Source organism: Achroia grisella, unplaced genomic scaffold, assembly GCF_030625045.1.
Source record: "Achroia grisella isolate CSIRO2021 unplaced genomic scaffold, CSIRO_AGI_Agris_v1 utg976, whole genome shotgun sequence".
Lineage (NCBI taxonomy): Eukaryota > Metazoa > Arthropoda > Insecta > Lepidoptera > Pyralidae > Achroia > Achroia grisella.
In genome coordinates, this window is record NW_026713078.1 from 61,954 (window position 1) to 82,652 (window position 20,699).

Sequence of the window (20,699 nt, forward strand, 5' to 3'; positions counted from 1 at the left end):
ACCTGCAACTAACTCGGGCGTGGTTTGCGATGGATTCGCTTCCATAATAGCCTTAAATTCTTCATTACCAACCTTGGACTCCGGCCGCCCACGGGGATTGTTTTGCAGGTCGAAATTTCCAGAACGAAAACGTCGGAACCAAAAATGAATTGTTTTTTCTTTTGCGACACCACCGCCATACACATCATTAATCCTTCGAACCGTTTCTGCAGCACTGGTGCCACGGCGGAACTCGTACTCTTAAATGACTTGATATTTTAAGTTTTCCATTTTGTAAGCTGAGTGACATAAAGAAAAAACCAAAGATGGAAAATCGATATGGATTACGATTTTCGAAAAACAAATGCATGAGTGAATAGCCGTATAAATTTGAAATTAGAATTCCTAACCAAAGAGGAGATATTTGAGATCAAAGTGGCTAGTACGACAAAACGCTAATTTCATGCGTAAGGACCTAATATATTTCGTATTTAACTTATTCATAATATGTATAATGTTTTTAAATATACTCAATAAAAGTTTTATAATAAATTTGATACTTTTATTGGAGAGGAAATCTACTGAATTTTTTGACGTTATTGGAACCAAATAATATGAGAATACTTCTCATATTATTTGGTAAATTTCTTGACAACCCGAGAAGACCCTATTCTCGGGTTGTCGAAAAATTAAAAAAAATAACCTCGAGAATTCTTGAGACCCGAGAAATTGAAAAGCTCGAGAAATCGTGAACCCTAGTGTGGACTACGGTGTGAAAATACTAGACTGCGTCTATTTGCAGAAGACACCACGAGAGGAGAAGGAGATCGAGCTCAGCTCTGGAAACTCAGGAGCGGTAGTAATGGTGGCCAGCAGTGTAGATAACAGAATACTACGCAGACATATTTAATGTGTCATGTGTGTGGAGGTCAACACAGTGCCACGGATTGAAAATTTAAAATGTATGTTTGTAGAGTATGTAATCGGGGGGGACAGTATTTTTTATTTTAAAATCTTCAGATACAGTGATGTATTTGAAGAGGGACTGGGGTGGTACACTGGAGAGCCGGTGAGTCTGCACGTCCGGGCCGGCTTCGCGGCGCGAGGTCTGTGTTCATGCGGGCATGACCTCTAGCGTTCGCGATGCGGCAACCGGTCGAGCGCGCACTCGATCAGCTGGTAAGGGACGGCATTATTGTACTAGTTGAAACTTCGAATTGGGCCACACCCATTGTACTAGTCATGAAATCGGATTATGCGGTGATTTTATACTTACGTTAAATAAATGTTTAGAAATCGATAGGTATCCCGTTCCGAGAATAGATGAATCGTTAGTTAAATTAAATGGAGGGGAAAAATTCACAAAAATTGACCTTAGCCAAGCGTACGCGCAGTTTGAATTGGATGAAGCTTCAAAAAAGTTCACAACGATTAACACGCATAGAGGTGTTTATATGTATAATAGATTAGTGTACGGTGTCTCATCTAGTCAAATAGGAAAATAGAACAATTGTTTTCTGACATGTCAAACGTTGCGACATTCCTGAATGATCTAATTTTAACCGGGAAATATGACTATGAGCATTTAAATACATTAAATGAAGGTTTTAAAAGATTACAGAAATTTGGTTTAAAAGTAATAAAAAAATGATTAAGATTCGAATTTGACAATTCTTTTAGTATCGGATAGCTCATTTATAAAAAAATGCTAGAAGCTATATAACATTACGCTATGACTAACAAAAAGAGTTGTAAAAATGAGGAAAATAAGGCATACGTTACGCTGATTAGCTAGTTTCTTTAATAAATATAACGTGTTGTTTACCTCGGCTGTCCAGATTTTTCTAAAATAAACGTAGCGTAAGTTATTTCTTATAACATTATTCACCTGCGATTGAAAGTCCTGTCAAAATTGGTCCAGCCAGGTCCGAGTTTGTCAAGAACAAATATGCACACAGACAGACAATATGTTTTTATAATAATTTTTTATCTAAGTAACGTATATATATACACATGTATTTAGTGAATAGTTGTTAATTTATATATCACAAACAGACATTACAATTTTATTTATTTGTTTAGATATGAGTTGTAATCATGTCATATCAGCTGTCAATAACAACCATTACCACGTCGGCAAACAAGCATACGGCCCGTCTGATGGTAAACGGTAACCGTAGTCTATGGACGCTTGAACCACTAAGTATGTCACGTGCGCGCTGCCGATCCATAAGAAACCATGTTATGTAAATTAGACTCCGGCAGTCTCCGCAATTAGCCTCTCATTTGGGCCGATGTGCGTGTAGAGCCAGACTACTAAAGTAGCCAGCCAAGCTGCTCCCAAAAGCGCAGAAGTCACCTGGTGGCTCCACAGGCAGTAGGATTTGTGTTCGTTGTGTGTCCACTGCTACGCATTCCAGGATTACGTGAGCAGCCGTACAGGTGTTTGTTTAAGGGACAATTGAGGTTATGCCTATCTAGATTCAGTAGGCGTTTTGTCAATCGATGGTTTGTTTTTGGAATTGCCAATTTTGATTGCCTCGGTGGATCTCTGACGAATCCACGTTCGAAATTGTGAGAAGGGTATTGGTAAAAGCGGGAGTGAATCTGCTACCGCAATACTAGATCCTCTTCTCGCCTGTTCCTCCGCGGCATCATTACCATTTGATCCACTGTGCCCCTTTATCCACTGGATAATTACACTGTTGTGCATTGCTATTTTGTCCATGGCATTGTGGCACTCGATTATTAATAACATTCACATTGGAAAATCGAACTGTGTTTACCGAGCGGTATATATATATGTTCATGTTGAGGTCGAGGGAGTGTGCTCCAGCTCCTGAACCGTTCTGTATTTTGGAGCCATCTGTGTATATGCGTAGTTCATTTACTGCAGATCCCTTTCCTCCTGTTTAATTTGTATTTGGTATTTCCTGTTGAATGAGTGATATGTTTAAGTCTGTCACACGGAGCGGCAATCAAAGGTTCATATTCGATTACTTGGTTCAGGATAGTATGAGAACTGTTATGCTTTTTGCTCCATAGACCAAGATGGTATAATCTTGTGGCATCTATAGCTGCCTCCTGCTGTATGTATAAGTCAAGGGATGTTGAGGGCTATTTCTATTGCTGTAGTTAGGGTTGTTTTCTTACATCCAGTAACTGAAGAGCAGGCAAGCCAGTTTATTGACTGTGGTTGTGAGTTTCTACCTTGTCCGCCAAACCAAGGCCCCATAGGCTACCATTCTAGAAAACCATAAAATACCATTCTTGAAAAAACCCTATGCTATAGTTTCTCGAGAAAGCTTTGGTAATACTGATTATATTTCGGGCCAATGTCTGCTTTTCTAAAATAAAATATAGCCTATTTCGGTCTTTGTCACATAGTCTATCTTTACGTCAAATTGCCTTAATATTTGTTAAGCTATTAAAAATTTACAAACTGAGAGAGAGACGGACTGACAGATACTTTTGAATTAATAATATTTGTACGATTTTATTTGTCTTGTAAAGCTATCTATACTTAATATTAGATAATCTGTATGTTAGGGAACCTAAACAATATAGGTACATAAATATTTCACATTGTAATTTATGATCTAAGAAATTCGTAGTCGTCTAAATACTAAAAAAATTGGGTTTTTTTATTTATACTTATTGTATTCACTACAAATTATATATGTTTATATAGGTACTCACAGACTGACAGATACACTAAATAAAGCACACAATTTTTTTTTTAATTTATAACTTTTATTGCTTTTTATTCCAGTGCATTTCACCTTTGAGATATTTTACAATCTGTTTCGTAAACCTTTTTTAAAAATATTAATACCAATAGAAATCTTAGAAAATAACAAATATTAATATAATTAAAAAAAAAACGACTTTCCTAGAAGAACCTTAGAATTTATTCGTAACAGGTAATATATTGTTATGTACTATAGACTTAATATTATAATTAAACGTAATTAGAGCTTAGACTAAATCTGGTTACACAATTAGTTTCAGTTAGACAATTGTACAGAGTATAGCTCTGATTCGCGCATATGGCACTACGCCCCGCCCTTTATGGAAACGCACCAATCAGAACACGGTCTAATAGGTCAGACGCCCAATTGAACTAATAATGTGAGGCTAGATTAAAAGTTAGTTTAGTGTAATTAACAATCACAGATTACAAATTAAAGTAAAATACATAGTCCAGTCTCAATAGTTAAGGCCAGGTTTTACAAATATTATTCCTGTCACAGTAAAATAACCCTTATGCTATGCATATATAGAGATCAAAAATATTCTACAGTTCGCTTCTCAAGAACATAAAGTGACATGCCTCTCTCTTACTTGACCGTGTACTGTAGATAGATTCTGTATTTTATGTGTAATTAAAATAAGGACGATTTTTCTTCGTCAATACTAAAAACTTAGATGTTTGCAAGTTTCGTTTTTTATAACTGAACTGGCGCAACTTCTGCTCTCTTAAGGAAGAAATTTTTGCCCGTTTTTGCAACATTTTTCATTGATATTCCGCTCATATTGGACTGGTAGCTAGCGTAATTTCACATAATATATAGCCTTCCCCGATAAATGAACTATTTAAAACTAAATTACAGTTTTTTTAATTCAGCCCTGTAGCTTTATATTATTTCTATGGATAAAAGTTGATAGATATATGTACGCAAAACTGCAAGTCAATTAAAATGAAGTTATATTACTGGCATTACATTAATTATACGAACTCTGAAAAATAGGAATGTTTATTTTTTTTATAGCATAGGAGATAAACGAACTTGCGGTTCACCTGATGATAAGTGCCTATCGCCGTCCATGAACACCTACAACACCAGATAAATTGCAAGTGCGTTACCAGCCTTTAATAAGGAATAAACTCTTTTCTTAATGTTTTTATATCGTTTAAGGTAAATAAACATTTGGAGACCTTGTGGAATTCTCTCTTAAGGACCTCAAAAGGGTATAAGTATGAGCATATGAAATTATATATGTTCATAAGTATATATCGTGACCAAATTGCAAAATTCGTTATATCGCAGATTACCTTTTTGCGATACTTTACGGATATTTATTATTGTTGTTTAAATACATATATTACGAGTATGTGGTATGGCCAATTCAATGAATAAAGATCATGTGACCTTATAAATTATAGTTTATTTAATATAGATATAATGTGGTCAATTATTGTAAGGTCATATCGTAAAATAAGCTCATTATTAGATCATTGGCACCACTGTTAATACTGTTGTTTATCTATATGTTGACGTTAATTGACAGCAAAACAGCGTCACTTCTCTGGCCTTAATAGAAAAAATAAAGCCGTAATTGAGGATACCTAATTAGTACAATGAAAATGGGATTTTAAATTTGTATGGGTACATTAATTCTATGATATGAACAGATAGTGAATTATTACAATAGTTGACAAAATTACAAAATTACTAACTGTCCCCGCAAACGTTGTTTTGCCATATAAATAAAAAAAATAGGGGTTGGTGATAGTGGGGTGAAAATTTAGGGTTGTATCTATGTTTTTAATACCAAAACTCTTGTCCAATAAATAAAAAAAATTATAGGGGTGGACAACCTATCACTTAGGGGTATGAAAAATAGATAGTAGCCGACTCTCAGACCTACTGAATATGTGTATAAAATTTCATAAAAATCGGTAAATCCGTTTCGGAGGAGTTTGGTACTAACATTTACATTTATTTTTATAACAAGAATTTTATATATATAAGAGATATTTCACAAAATGTTAGCTTTCGATATGATTGTGATTAGTTTTGTCATATGATTATGCCATAATATATATACATACAATCCTTATCGATTTAAACATAAACAATATTAATATAGTCTGTGGCCTTGCAATGGGTACATAGACAGTTTCTTAACTATACACTGAATATTGAACATTAAATTTATATCATATATCGGACTTTTTAAATGATAAAATTTGACGTACTTTAATATTTGTTATACCTTTACATTTTATATAACTACGACCGTTCTGTTTATGATCAATTTCTTTGTATTTGTTATAAATTATATCCGCTTATAATATTTTATGTTTATTATCTATTGTAAATAATAAAAATGCCAAATAATATCCTATTTATAGATATTAAACTGTTTTGTCCTTTGTAATACGTAAAATGAAATTGTTGGTTTTAGTTTTCAATAAATAAAGGAGTTAATGACGAAGATAATAAATGTGAAGTATTAATTCTATGAAAGTTCAACCTTGGCCAATTTTGTGGACACTGATAAAAGTTTTTGAGATTAGATAATAACAAGGAGTCAAAGGTCTATTGAATTAATGTATATTTGTTAAATTTTGAAACATACATTATAGGTATATTATTCTGATTTTAACAATTTCATATTCCGCTCTATAAAACAGAGAGAATCTGTGGTTTAATTATATAAATCAGTTGCTAATTCTAAAACTCATTTGACAACAAACACAATTTGTCAGTTTTCTGATTTTCGAATGAACTACGCGTATTTGACAGCTGCAGATATAGACCGAAGTGTTGTCAGAAATGTCACTGTCAAAATTTTCATAAATAATCGCTAAATTGTCAATTTCAATCAATCCCATTCTCATGAAAATTGTCGGTAATCTGATATCAAAGAATGAATGTACATGATTTATTGCAATAGCACTTTTATGTATAAATACACATTATCATAGTTCTTATATCTTCAAAATGATTTAATGTTGTGGGTATTATTATGAAAGGCTGCTGCTGCTATTGTAGCCCATTAAAATATAGATTTGCGATTTTATTTATCAAAAAATTTAGAGTTGCATTTACAAGCTTAATTGTGGAATGATAATATGTACTAACAAAATAGATTTATCGTTTTGGATTATAAATCTGTTTGAAATGAGAATTGTTAACAACTGCGTTACATAATTAAAGCAACAGGTAGAAAAAATAAATTTAAATTATGTTTCCTTTTTACTGCTACCAACGGTACTTATTTTAAGTGAATTAGAAATAGACTTCTTATTCGACAGAGGAGAAATATTCATAATATCCATTTTCTTAGTGTTAAGATCTTTAGTATCATTATCATAGAAATTGATAGTACCAGCTGTATTAGCTTCAGCTTCTTTCTTTTCTTCCGCTTCTAGTGCTTCTTTTCTTTCATTTCTAACTTCCTTTTTATGTTGTAGATAGAAGGAACTGAAAAAAGCAGAAATGGTAGGAATATTAGTGATTGAGATTTAGTTTATAGCAAAGGCTTTCGCTACGTTCTTAGACCTGTAGCACTGCGAGTTAAGTAGCTTTGTTCATGTTCGCCATGTTTCTTATTTCGCTTTCTATAGCTTAATGAGATACTATTGAATATTTTAAATTGTGTGTTTTAATACCTATATTTTAAGATATGACGTCAGAAAATTTTTGACTTCTTGTCCCTTTTCTTGTTCCTCTCTCCCTTGTCTCATAATGTCATTCTTTGTCGTCTCCTCATTACTTCTTAACATGTTACTTAATTTATCAATTATCTCTAATTAGATTAGACTGAGACGTTTACTTAACATTTTTTATGAATAAAAGGGCAACAAAGAACAGGTGTTCCATAAAATATATTTATATGATACTTACATAAGTACAATAGCTGCTGGTATGATCAAGGCAGCGCTGACGAGGAACACTGTCCCTGGCAGGACGTGGAGGGTCCTCATGTACAGCCAGGAGTACAGTGGATTAAACAGCAGAGATGCTAATGTCTCCGTTAAAGAAAACAGTGAATTCACCTTAGCTGAAAAATAATTTATTATATTAACAACAATTATTCTTTATGGTCACAATTTAAGTGCGTTTTTATTGAGCTGAGTTTTATCCAAAGTCTGCGTAGGCACCACTAACTCACCTAAATCAGCAGCTTTTTTTATTAAAGCTGAGTGTCGGTAGAAGGGGTAGTAGGATACGGAAGCATGACAACTTATTTCTACGGAATTACTAAGCATGAAGGATACCACGGGTGTCACATGATGACGTGTTATTAGTTTTTCATGCATTAGTCGGTTTGCCATTACAGGTATATAAAATAAGATTCTTTTATTATAAACGAGTTTAAATTTGGTCTTACGTTATCTGATGGAAAAGATATTGATATAGAATTGTCCTGAGATTATTATAATAAAAACATTATACGACTTCTGTCACATATGTTACATTGTACACCCATGCAGAGCTGAAGGTGGAAGAGAAGGTGGGTCGATGGTCAGTTTTAGATATCTTACCTGTTTCCTGTTTATCAACTAGTTTCGATATGATAGAGCGTAGAGATGTGAATGTTGTACCATTAAGAAATTCAGCGACGGGAACTGCAAATTAAATAATAATTCTAATTTAACGATAGGTAAATGTAGAAGTGCAAAATTAACCATATTTATAGGCATCTCTATCTACTATTTGTTTATTGATAATAAAATGCATAATAATATTATCTTGAATGAAAAATTTATGGTTATACATAACAATGATTTTATCTAATATTTGTGTCACAGTGCTTGAAATAAAACTTCTCTGATTGCATGATTTTGATGACATGATTAGTCACATTTGATGAACAGCTTCAACAGAAATAGATAGAATAGAAATAATCTTTATTCAAATAAACTCATTACAAGCAACGATTTTCAAAAGTTCATGAACATAGGTTTATTATAGATTAGAGTGAGTTTGGAATGATTTCTGGTGAAAAAACTCAGCTTGTATTCTTTTCAAATAAATGTTGTACATGTTTACAATAATACAGACTCATTTTTAAATTCAATTTTGGGAGAATAGAGTGATTAGCAGTATATGCTATGGCAAACGCAAATAGTATAATCAGTGTTCGTAACCCGAACAGACCAGTCCCCACAAGCAGCACCCATTCACGATGAAGAAGAGACGAGAATACAAACAATCATATTCATGATTACAAATATTTGTACAGTGCGCGGACTCGCATGCCACCGAGGTCGTATATTTTGCGCAAAATGTTCTGCGTCGATACCTCTCTTCCAAGGTCTTTCAATGGTTGCGGATTTGATCTTAGTATACTTATGAGTATCATAGGTTATATAACATTTAGTGTTCGTAATCTTAATATTTATTTTTGTATATATTCAGTAGGTCTGAGAATAGGTCGTAAACTATTTTTTATGTCCCTAAATAAGGGTGGGCGTACTTTAATATTAAGTTTTTATTTTTTGGACAAAATTTTGTGGTCATATTAAGTGTTACGTTCACCACGACCTCTAGTTGACAAAGCCACAAAGTATCACATAGGGTTAAGAGTCGTGAAGATATATTTTTGATATTAATAAGCAAAATACATACTTAAATACATTTCTATATCAGATCTCACGAAGGCAGTCCATATCGATCCAACGAACTTGCTTGTAATAGATATGAGACAGAGCAAGGAGTCATCCACTTGTAGTCGTCTACTCAACACCGTGATAGAAAACATAGCTCCTGAAACCTCATAAAAATTAATATTACGGTACATAAATAATGATAATATATAATATATATAACTAATATGTATAACACAAAACAAACTGAAGAAAATCTAATCTTATATAATAAAAAGGAGAGATTTAACTTTTAAAAAGTATTCATCTAGTCCCAAAATAAGTGGAGGTTAGTTATGGGTACTATAGATAGAAATGAAACATGAATACTTTTATGTTTTTTATGGACAAACTAAAATAATACTTATTGAAAGCTATATTATTAGAAAATAAAATAAATAATAGCAAAGATAATTAGGCCATTTTAAAAATTCCGCCGTAAGTCTTTCCGTAGATTGATTATATTAATTGGCATTACGAGCTATATTTTAATTACTAATACTATATACGCGAAAATTTGTCAGTATGGATGTATAGATGGATGGATTAACTTATGAATGGAAACTTTACAGTAATATAGCAGAATAATATGTAGACTATAAACTACACGCGGGAAAATGGTAGGCATAGCTAGAATTTTAATATATTAAAATAATAGAGTTCTCAATATAGAGTCCTTCAAAAATTGCATGCATACGAAGCCGGGGTGGTTCGCTAGTGTGGATGTAAAAGAGAAAAAAATTAGAAGTACTATCTGTATTCAATGTCGATGATAAAGACAAATATATATTTCTCAATTAGGTCCTTATATATATTTAAACAAGTCATTGTATGATAAATTATTAGGCCAAAGATAAAATCACTCAACAGCGTTATCTCTGTTAAGAAGGAATATCTAAGCAACAATTAATAATAATATTTTTGAATAATTCACACAGCGCCATCTAGTTCCAAGCAAATCAGAATTTGTATTATGGGTACTAGACAACTCATATAAATAATTAGTTTTTGTTAACCGTTTGTTTAGTGTTTGTAAATCGTATTAATCTTATAAACGAGAAAGTTTGTGGGTCTGGAGTGGATGGATGTTTCTTATTCTTTTATACAAAAACTACTGAACGGATTTTGATAAACTTTAGAGTAATATAGCTTATAATCGGAATAACATAAATAGGCAATAATTTAAAAAGATATTATATAAATTGGGTGATATATAATGATAAATGTCAAGTAAGTGTGATGCAGATGAAGGTTAGCTAGATTTATTAATTTATTTATTAATCGAATAGTACATTGTGTTGTGCAGGTGTTTTGTATAATTTTGTTTGATCATGAATAGATACCGTATACAAATATGCCTATACATATATGAAGTCGCAGATACAGTCTTATAATTAAGATAGGATTATAATTAATAGTATTAGTACATCTCTCCTATATACTTGTTAGTTCAGATATATCTTTAAATAAGATAACGGCTTTTTTGTAAACGTTATTCTGTCTGGAATGTAATGTCTTAGGTTATCTTGCTGATATTCATATAATAAGATATTGATAGGGCAAATATTATTATGATACATTGGCATAGCCAGCATCTGACCCATGGGGGAGTCAGAATTTTGTAGACCGGGTTCCCAGAACACGATATGTTAACTATATATAGTGTATAGGGGAAACAACCTCAAGAGAGTCTGTTTTTAGGTAGATAGTAATAAATAAGCATAATTTAAAAAAAATATTTTTATTAAATTTTTAAAAGTAACTTTTGAGAATATTCAACAGAACGATTTATGACGTCTTCCGCGTATAAAATTGTAAATATTACGATTTTTCAGATAGCTGCCCTATTTACATTTTAAATCTAGAATAATATGAAATATATAGTAAACTAGCAGACCCGGCCACGGGTTACATAAACCCGCTAAAGTTCTTGAATAAAATAATATTGCGACTATAAATTGAGATGTAAGCTATCCTATCTTTCAAATTGGATCAAATTACACACAATGTGCAAATCAAATTTGCAATCGGTTCAGTAGGTTAGGTCCATCATGGACAAACAACGTGACACGTATTTTTTATATATCAAGATTAAAAATACATTGTAAAATTGATGAATTATAAGTGACTAAAATATTCTGTTATCATCTTACCCTTTACATTATTATTATTTACATATACAAAGTATTATTAATTATTTCTTATTATCACTTTATCGAAAGTTACTAATTAGTATAGTCTATTGATAGTGCATTGTACTATTATTATTAGACTTGATTGGTTTATAGATAACGATTATGTTTTTTTAGTGGCTGATAGACGATTGGTGGATCCGTCTGCGCTAACAATATACGTCAGAGGGATACCAGTGGAGGATGGCATTAAGAAAGAGGAATGGAAGGTCATGTAATAAATTTTTTATAAGTAGTATTTGTTTCTTCTTTTCTTTGAAATATTCAATAGCGCTTGAATTAAGTTTATTTGAATAAAGGATTTAAAGGATTTTCTATTCTATTGTATTCTTTTATATACTGCTTTTTAAAATTATACTATGTTGTAAAATATATATGTGTGTGTATCTGTTTAGGTATTATATGTATCTCATATTATCATCACAATGCCAGTAGATGTCAGAATGAAGACAGCCTAGTTAGTCGATAGTAGTGAATTGAAGGAATAAACCATTTTTATTTTCTAGGGACCGCGGAGAGACCCTAGTCCCCATTACTAATAATCCCCTTATCTTTGTCAGTATTGTTATCTGTAGGTGGTAATAAAAGAAAAACTAGTCACCATTGCTAGTAATATCGTTCTCTCTGTTACTATTATGTTATCTATGGATAGATTAAAGGAAAATAAATATATATATGACTTACCTATTGAGTGTAAAAGAATAGAGTAACTGGTATAGAGGCCAAATTTGACCATATCCCAATTGAGTTGATTTCTAACAAACAGATAGAATATGTGATGCTCCGCTGAAATTGTAAAAGAAATATATTTAATTTATGTAAATAAAATGGTAAATAGGGATGAAAGTCTAGCTGATGATTAATGACTAGTAACACTGGATAATTAACATAAAGCCATCTAGTCCCACGATATGCAGAGCTTGTGTTATGGGTACTAGACAACTGATATAAATACTTACATTTTATATTTACTAACATTTTTTTTGTAAATATATAAATAATATACATAGACAACACCCAGACCGTTCAAATAATCACACTGATGAATACAAATGTTTGCACTGTGCGAGGAATCGAACCTGGAATAACAGATGAGCCCACCTGTTGCAACTGTTTTTTATGTATGATAAAGGAATGGAGCGTCCGTATGCTCATCTGCGGTAATGCTAGCGGGGCACAAGTAGAGGATAATAAGAAGACATGTTCTTAGGTTGAGTCAGCCCACCGTGTCAAAAATACAAGAAATTTATCAAGATGGATTACAAACCACGTGAATATCAATGGTACATTGATATGGACTTGGTACATTGCTAGCAATAGGGTTATCAGTCCATATTACTGCCAATCCCCTTTCTCCCAGTGGCAACTGTTGCTTATATAAATAGTACTATAGTCATTACATCACCACGTGATATCACTAATACCGCCCATGTATTGAAATTCCCGAGGACTAAGATGTAATGCGTAGGCATATCCTGTAATTTCACTGTCATATCTCAGTTTTAAATAGAAACAAATTTTACAAAGTAAGCTGCTGAAATGGATTGTTTTTAATATAAAATAATGACATTAAGCAATAATAATCTGAAGAGGCGATCACTCTACTATGAATCACACTCTACGTACGAATAAATGTACCACATCTGCTCATAGTCTTAGACTGATTGAAATCAAATCAAAAATCATTTATTCATGTATTTTAGATGTTTTTGAACGTGATGTTTTTTAAATTAATATTTTTCCTTACCGTCTAGTATACAGACTCATTGAGAAGAACTAGCAAGAAACTCAACAGTATTTATTTTATTTTTTAAAGCCAATTTACGTTGTATATTTATGTAGGTGTCTATGTTTAACATTACATGAAAATCCCGCGCATGCACAGGTTTTTCCATGCATTGTTTGTTATTTAAGTAATCGGTTAGTGAGTTTAAATTTATTTAAAGGTATATTTTTTGGTACCTTATTGTAAAATTTTATATCCATTCCCATGAAAGACTTTTTCTAAACGATATGATTGCAAGATGGACATAGAAAAAAAGCAAAATACTAGCCATAACAATAATAGATGTATGAGTTCCATATAGAATATTGTATCTATCTAACGATTATATCTTTGTGAGAATTGAACGTTTCGCTTCATTTAATAGCCCCCAGCCTACATTACCACCCGCCTCACGTATCCCTCATAATAAACTCGTCAACTCACACATGCTGGGCCCGAAGAGTATGAAGACGGTGAAAAGTGTCAAGATAACTTTGACCCTTCTGTTCGAGGGACGAGGCCTGTACGCCACTGCAATCGTCTCGCCGACGTGAGTTACATCGAAAAACGACACTTCCGAAGTGCTCTCCCGTTCTATCTGTGGACAAAGTTTGTGAATTGTTGGTTAGTGCCAGTAATGACTCTTGTATGTTTGTTGTATACATTTGTGACATTAACTATACTAAAAATAAAAGCGCCTAAGATCGAGAAAGTAGTCATTTTATTAGCGGATGTTTCGTATTGCTCTAGCATTTTCTACAGAACTAACAAAAATAGTATATTAGTAATATTATAAACGCGAAAGTTTGTGAGTATGGATGAATGTTTGTTACTTTTTCACGAAAAACTACTGAACTGTTATACATCAGAATAACATATAGGCTATAAATTACGCGCAGGTGAAACCGCGGGCACAGCTAGTATATATATACTTCTTATAACACTCCGGTAAAAAAGGTATCCAATAATAAAAGAATTTTCAAAATTGGATCAATAGTACCTGAGATCATATATAAACATCGAGCCACGTCTGTTCGTTACTAGACATGCCTATTTTAAATTAATCATATTTTTTATCTACGAGTAAAAGAAAATAATTAACACAGTTATCGTTATGAGTAGTGTGTACCCTAAATCGATAGCTATGTACTTGTGTTGTATGTTATATACATTATCATTGACATAATTAACATTTATCTAAAAGATTACTTTTATAATAATTTTGTGACCGATAACTATATGTTGACCTTGAGCGAATTTGAAAGTTAATATCGAATTATAATAATATCACACAGTTCACACAGCGCCATCTAGAGCCAAGACAAGAAAAACTTGTGTTATGGGTATTACAAAAATTGATATAAATACTTTGATACATTTTGTTTTGTTTATATATACATAGAAAATACCCAGACCGATACAAAAGACCATACTCATGAATATAAATATCAGTATCGTGTGGGGAATTGAACCTGCGACCATCGGAAATAAGGCGGTTTAAGCGTTAGACCACCGAGGCCGCCAAATTAATTAATTGAGGTGATAGAGATACACCCCGGTTTCACTTGGGTGCTATATATGTTTTAATAAAATTTTGTCATACTGGAATACAGCGTTCACAAATTTATTTTGTAATATACTAGCTGCGCCCGCGGTTTCATCCGCGTTAAATTTCAATGTAAAATATGGCCTATGTGTTATTCTGATGCATAAGATTACTGTAAAGTTTCGTCAGAATCCGTTCAGTGGTTTTTGCGTGAAAGAGTAACAATTATCCATACTTACAAACTTTCGTGTTTATAATATTATTAAGATAAACTATTCTGGTAGATATTAAGAATGCGTTGTGGCATTGTGAACTACCCCGATTTAGATCCCAAAATCCTTAGTTTGAATTATTATGATACCCAAAAAAATTTTTTCCAGTCTTTTTCTTAAGGACTCTCCAGTGATTGAAACACCAATAACACACCGAAATAATCAGGGAGGCGGCGGTACAGTTGCTCTATTTGGATTCAAATATACCAGTGTCAAGTGACAGCTGTAACTATTATCGCTGACTATCCCTTCTAGAGTAATAGCCTTATGTAGCTGTTACCCGCTACGACGGCTTTGGTGGTCTAGTGATTAGCCACATTGTTTTACTTCCGCGGTTAGTATGGTCGCGGGTTCGGTTCCTGGCATGGTGCAAACATTTGTATTCATGAGTACGATTGTTTGTAACGGTCTGGGTATGTATATGTGTATGTATTTACAAAAAAAATTAAACTTAAGTATTTATAACACAAGCTCTGCTTCCTGTGGTATTAGATGGCACTGTGTTAATTGTCCAGCGTTATTTATTTATTTATTTTGTCCATGTGAATTTTTTTTTCATAAAATGTAAAAGATAGCATAGGTTACTCTTTTTAACATCTGCGAGTGAAAGTCCCGTCAAAATAAGAATAGTCGTTTCAGAGATTTGAAACAAACTTTCATATAAAATGTCGTGTTGATAGAGGCTTACTCTACACTTTCATATGCATTCAATAAAAAGCTGTAATTGTCTTTTACAAACTGACACTTCAATTTTATTTTTTTGTATAGATTAGTATATTTTACAAACACCAACGTGACAAGTGAACTTGGCCATACATTTTAGTATTAATTAGGTATAAATACCTGAGTAACCTATATCATATTTTTGATTATGGGAGTGTAGATTATCTATGGAATTATAAAACGATTAATCCAATGTTAAGTATTTCAATTTGTAGATAAGGAATATTAACATTATTATCGTAAATATACATATTATTTAGGTACAACATAAATAGGTAAATGTGTTAAAGAAATTTATAATAATAACAATCCATGACAATTAACACAGCGCCATCTAGATCCATGCTAAGCAGAGCTGTTATGGATACTAAATAACTGATCTGATATATATTAAAATCTTTTTCTTTTGTTAAAAATTTACATAATATACATAGAAACAAGTTCGAGGATCGAACTTGTGATTGAAAGTAAGGTGGTGTCCAAAGCTACTAACCCACCAACGCCGTCAATTAGAATAAATGTGAATAATGTAATAGGCTCTGTATAAGGTAATACATACATTTGAAAGAGGATTTTGTTAGACCTACAATAAGAATCACTGGCAGTTGATATGTTCCTACATCTATATTTAAAACTGAAGCGTTTTTTATACACATTTGTTTTATATACAACATTTTTATTGCGCTCTGTTGTGTTAAAAGTTTAAAAAGCATATCTCTTCCTTTAAATAAACCGACTTTAAAAAATAAGAAACTCGTATGAGTTGCTTAATTGTATACTGAACTGACGGTAGGGAAAAAGTTATAATACGAAAAAAATACGTTCAAGCGGCTTAAAAGTCCTACATGAATAACTGATTTTTTAATTTAAATTTATCATTTATTACTACTGAGTTGGCTAGAAAGGGAAAGAGTCAGTCATCTTTGACTGTAAATAGAGTTGAATGTAAGAGAATCATTTATTATACTAGACCTAAACATTCTATTGGTAAGGGTAGAAAGACATTTATAAACTTTGAAAACATGAAGCAATTACGTATCAGTTGTTATTATGTATCTACAACTCTAAACAAGTTGAATTGCATTGAAAATGGCCGTAGGGCTTTGCATATAGATATGAACAACACCACGGCCATCGTGTCATATGATATGCCTCTATGCTTACTCCATAGGTAAGTTATTGATAAATCCTAATTTAAAATATGGAGAAATTTTAATTAAGACAGGAATAACTCAACTCAGAAGGACTTCATAAATGATTTTTTTTTAAATATGTGAAATAAATACGCATTACGCATCTGTTGATTGTGTTAAAGCTGCTTTCAGTTTACTTTGGGAGAAGTGGAATTTTGTTTTCAAATTTAAATAAAACGACGTTGTATCTTCTCGGTTGTATTTTGGCGACTAATTGAAACATACCTAACGGTGGCCGGTCGGCAGATACATACACAACTATAGCTACGGTCCAGCATAGACCAACCAGCATCCCTAATTTGTGTTTTAGTTTTATTATTTATTCTTACTGAGTTGAATTGTTCCGAGGTAGGTATAGAAAATATAAACCTGTGTTTACGAAGTCACTGTTTTTTCCATATTATAGTGAAGTTGCCAATATTAGTAACAATGACTGTAAATATATATAAAATATAACAATAACAATAAATCAGAAATTTGTAAAATGGATTTTATATTTTTAGTCTAAAGTTAATTTTACAATATGTGTAAATTTTGAGTTAAAGCATATTTTTTAATAAGATTACGAAGTGTCAATATGAAAATTTTGTAGAAAACTAATATAAAACCATGTAAAATGTATAAGTCTTTACGATGCTAGACAACTGCATCGCAATTAGTGAATTGAAATTGCTAACTAACTCAGCTAATTAACTCTCGAATAAATTAACTAAAGCGGGAGTTGCGGGCTGCTATCCATTTTAATTTTGGTTATTATTGTTTGACATTATTAAATATGTTATCTAGATTGAATACTGGAATTATGGAAAGTTCATTATTACTCCACTAACCTTAAACTTAGAATATTGTTCATATCAATTAGAATAAAAAGTATTTTATGTTAACTCAGGTTATGCTTCATTTATGAACTAATTATTCTGTTCTGTATACATACATACAATTTTTTTATATAAATGTACTGGCAAACAATTGTGGTATACGGTAGCTTTGGCTTACATAAACAAAAATTGCGTTATCTTGTGACGCCCATGGTATTACTATTTACTGCATTATCCTCATTTAATCGACATACATCATACACTGTAAGCTGCTTCGTAGCTATACACATCAATCCCACTGAATAGGTAGGACAGATGTACTAACGCAACGACTCTGTCTCTGTACAAAGTCTACATTGGAAAACAAGCAAAGTTATTTATAAATTATTATGTCTTTGCTTGTAAAATATATCTTAGACTAAGACTTTTATATATGACTTTTCAAAGAAATAACGAAAAGGTTAGCCGACATCACAGAAGACCGAAGAGCTGGCAGCTACCTTGGAGAAAGAATTACTCTATTCAAAGAGGGAACGCTGCCAGTATCTTCGGAACATTGCCTAAAGGGACCCCTTTTAATAATATATTTTAGTCATCATATTATATTTTTTTAAGCATTTTAAATTTATGTTCTTAGTTGTACAATTAGATTATATAAGTAATGTTAATATAGAAATAATAATCTTAGACTTAAGGACATATATGTAAAAATTGGCAAATATACTTACTGGTGGAAGTCCATTCTCTCGTAGAAAATCATCAGGCTCCTTTAGGCGGAAAACACCGTACGCCAGCACTACTAAGAACATCGCCGTTGTCATTGTAAATATTCCATAATATCCCATTCTTTGTAAAAGGATTCCACTGAGACTAATACCGATCGGTAAGCCAGCAGTCATGCAAAGGTTAACCAGTCCAACTCTGAAGGTTCTGGTCTCTTCAGAAGTTATATCACTAATATAACTGAAGACACCGAGGAACATTGTAACCCAACCACCTGTGATCGCTGGGAAGAATGTCTCTAGAAACACAGTCACCTGAACGGGTATCTCGTAAAAGAAGTAAACGTTAATTAAATTGTTAATGGACGTGAGTACTTCACCAAATATTGGTAACAGAATACAAATCTTCCTCTTTCCAGTTTTATCACTCCAACCTCCAAGGAACATAATTATTATACACGGCAAAGCCGTATGTATCACCCCCTTCCAAATGTCTATAGATGCTATTAGTTTTTGCACTTCCATCTCGTACATCGAATAATTATTGTTAGTTTTGTTTATTAACGCATCACAAATTTCATCATCAAACGCCAGATTCACTCTACATGCTTTCTCTATATTGAAATTCGCCATCGCAAATTTGGATATTATACTCGGTATAATTAAACCAGCAAGCAAGGGTTCCACTGTTATGTTTCTTTTAACGTGCGACAATTTCTCCGTGAATGTTTTTGGTGTCTCCAATTTTACTTTAACGTCATCCTTCAATGGTTTTTCATCGGACGCCTCCATTGCTTTACTTTTCTTCTCAGCCATTGTGTTTGTTTATAACCACTGGTGATTGAATTCTATAATATCATTTTCGATTATTACACTACACAATGAACGTCTATTGTTAAAATGTTTAAATTTACATAATGACTACCAACGCACATGAAGGAGCAATTGTCTTTGATATTTGCTCGTCCGATACGTTTGTTTGATATCAATTAAGCGCAGATAATGATAAAATATAATTATTATATTGATAATGTCTGCTGGGTCAGGTATAGTCGGAAAATTACGCAGTAATAATATATTGAGACATATAATTTTTATACTACGATCGAATCACGTGTGAAGTTTTAATCCGCTATTTGATCGTCTAGGTCTTATCTAAGAAAATAAAATAATAGTAGGAAATAATTATAAAAAAAAGTATATACAAACGTATAAAATTATTAGATTAGTATGTATATAATATGTATATATATTAATTAATGATGATTATTCATTTTCGATGACTTTAAGTCGCGAACGTGTTATCTAGCAATCACGCGTTTCGATAGTAATAAAAATTTATTATTAAAATTTGATTTAGGTACTATATATAATTGTAAATATAAAACCACTACTAGATACGTACAATATATAATTCTTACTTATAGTTTATACGTACTTAAAGTTATTAATACGTAACAATTCATATGGTTAAAAGTAAGTGATTTAGTGATTTACAATAACTAGGTTTGTTATCGGTGTGTTGTTTACACACCATGTCACATGTCAAGCGGATAGCCGTCTAAAAACTCGATCTTGCCCGATCAGGATTTGTTTGGTAGACAACGGAGACCTCAGGTCCACCTTCGTTGAAATTTTGGTCTCGATAAGTCAAGTCGTTTGGTGGAGTATCGTTACAAAGAGTGCAAATCTGTAGGTCTACCACGAAGTGCAATTCCGAAATTTCGGATCGATATTTCGTGTGATTCGCACCATGAAAAACGTTCATTCCGAAATCGTGTCCGAAAATGGAGAATATCGTTTCGATCGTCCCACTGATCGCTACATAACTCGCGCTCTGCTCAATTATTTTTCTATTCATAAAATTAAATCTACATGTTATATGTTATATGATTTGTAATTAACTATCATGTTATTCTGTCATTCTGTTATGTTAAACACGATGTTTACTACTATCATAAAATAATTTTATTACAAATATATCACATATGATTTATTGAATATTGATATGATAATATACCCTTTTATACGTTCTCTGTACAGCATAATATAGTCGTATGTACAATTTCATTGTGTGCTCTAAAATAAATAAATATTTTCAAGTGGT

General features: G+C 32.3%; 1 protein-coding gene across 2 annotated transcripts; it reads right to left on the reverse strand.

Moving 5' to 3' along the window:
• Positions 1–6,087: 6,087 nt before the first annotated feature.
• Positions 6,088–19,604, reverse strand: LOC131854330 (proton-coupled folate transporter-like). Of its 2 annotated transcripts, XM_059205437.1 has the most exons (7): positions 18,599–19,602; positions 13,763–13,916; positions 12,238–12,339; positions 9,345–9,482; positions 8,258–8,341; positions 7,617–7,773; positions 6,088–7,193 (listed from the first exon to the last, which is right to left on the reverse strand). In XM_059205437.1, exons 1-7 carry the CDS (start codon positions 19,406–19,408, stop codon positions 6,953–6,955), a joined length of 1,686 nt encoding a protein of 561 aa, XP_059061420.1. In that variant the 5' UTR covers positions 19,409–19,602; the 3' UTR covers positions 6,088–6,952. The 2 variants fall into 2 exon arrangements, with proteins under 2 accessions (XP_059061420.1, XP_059061421.1); XM_059205438.1 differs by lacking the exon at positions 9,345–9,482 and having other exon boundaries at positions 18,599–19,604.
• Positions 19,605–20,699: the final 1,095 nt, after the last annotated feature.

What these genes read in the sequence shown, in the direction of transcription:
- LOC131854330 (XM_059205437.1), bottom strand. Translation starts at nt 19,408, where the DNA reads ATGGCTGAGAAGAAAAGTAAAGCAATGGAGGCGTCCGATGAAAAACCA. An exon ending in GAGAGAATGGACTTCCACCA is followed by an intron (nt 13,917 to 18,598) that starts GTAAGTATATTT and finishes CTTTGTCCACAG; the next exon opens with ATAGAACGGGAGAGCACTTC. An exon ending in TGATATAGAAATGTATTTAA is followed by an intron (nt 8,342 to 9,344) that starts GTATGTATTTTG and finishes TTTAATTTGCAG; the next exon opens with TTCCCGTCGCTGAATTTCTT.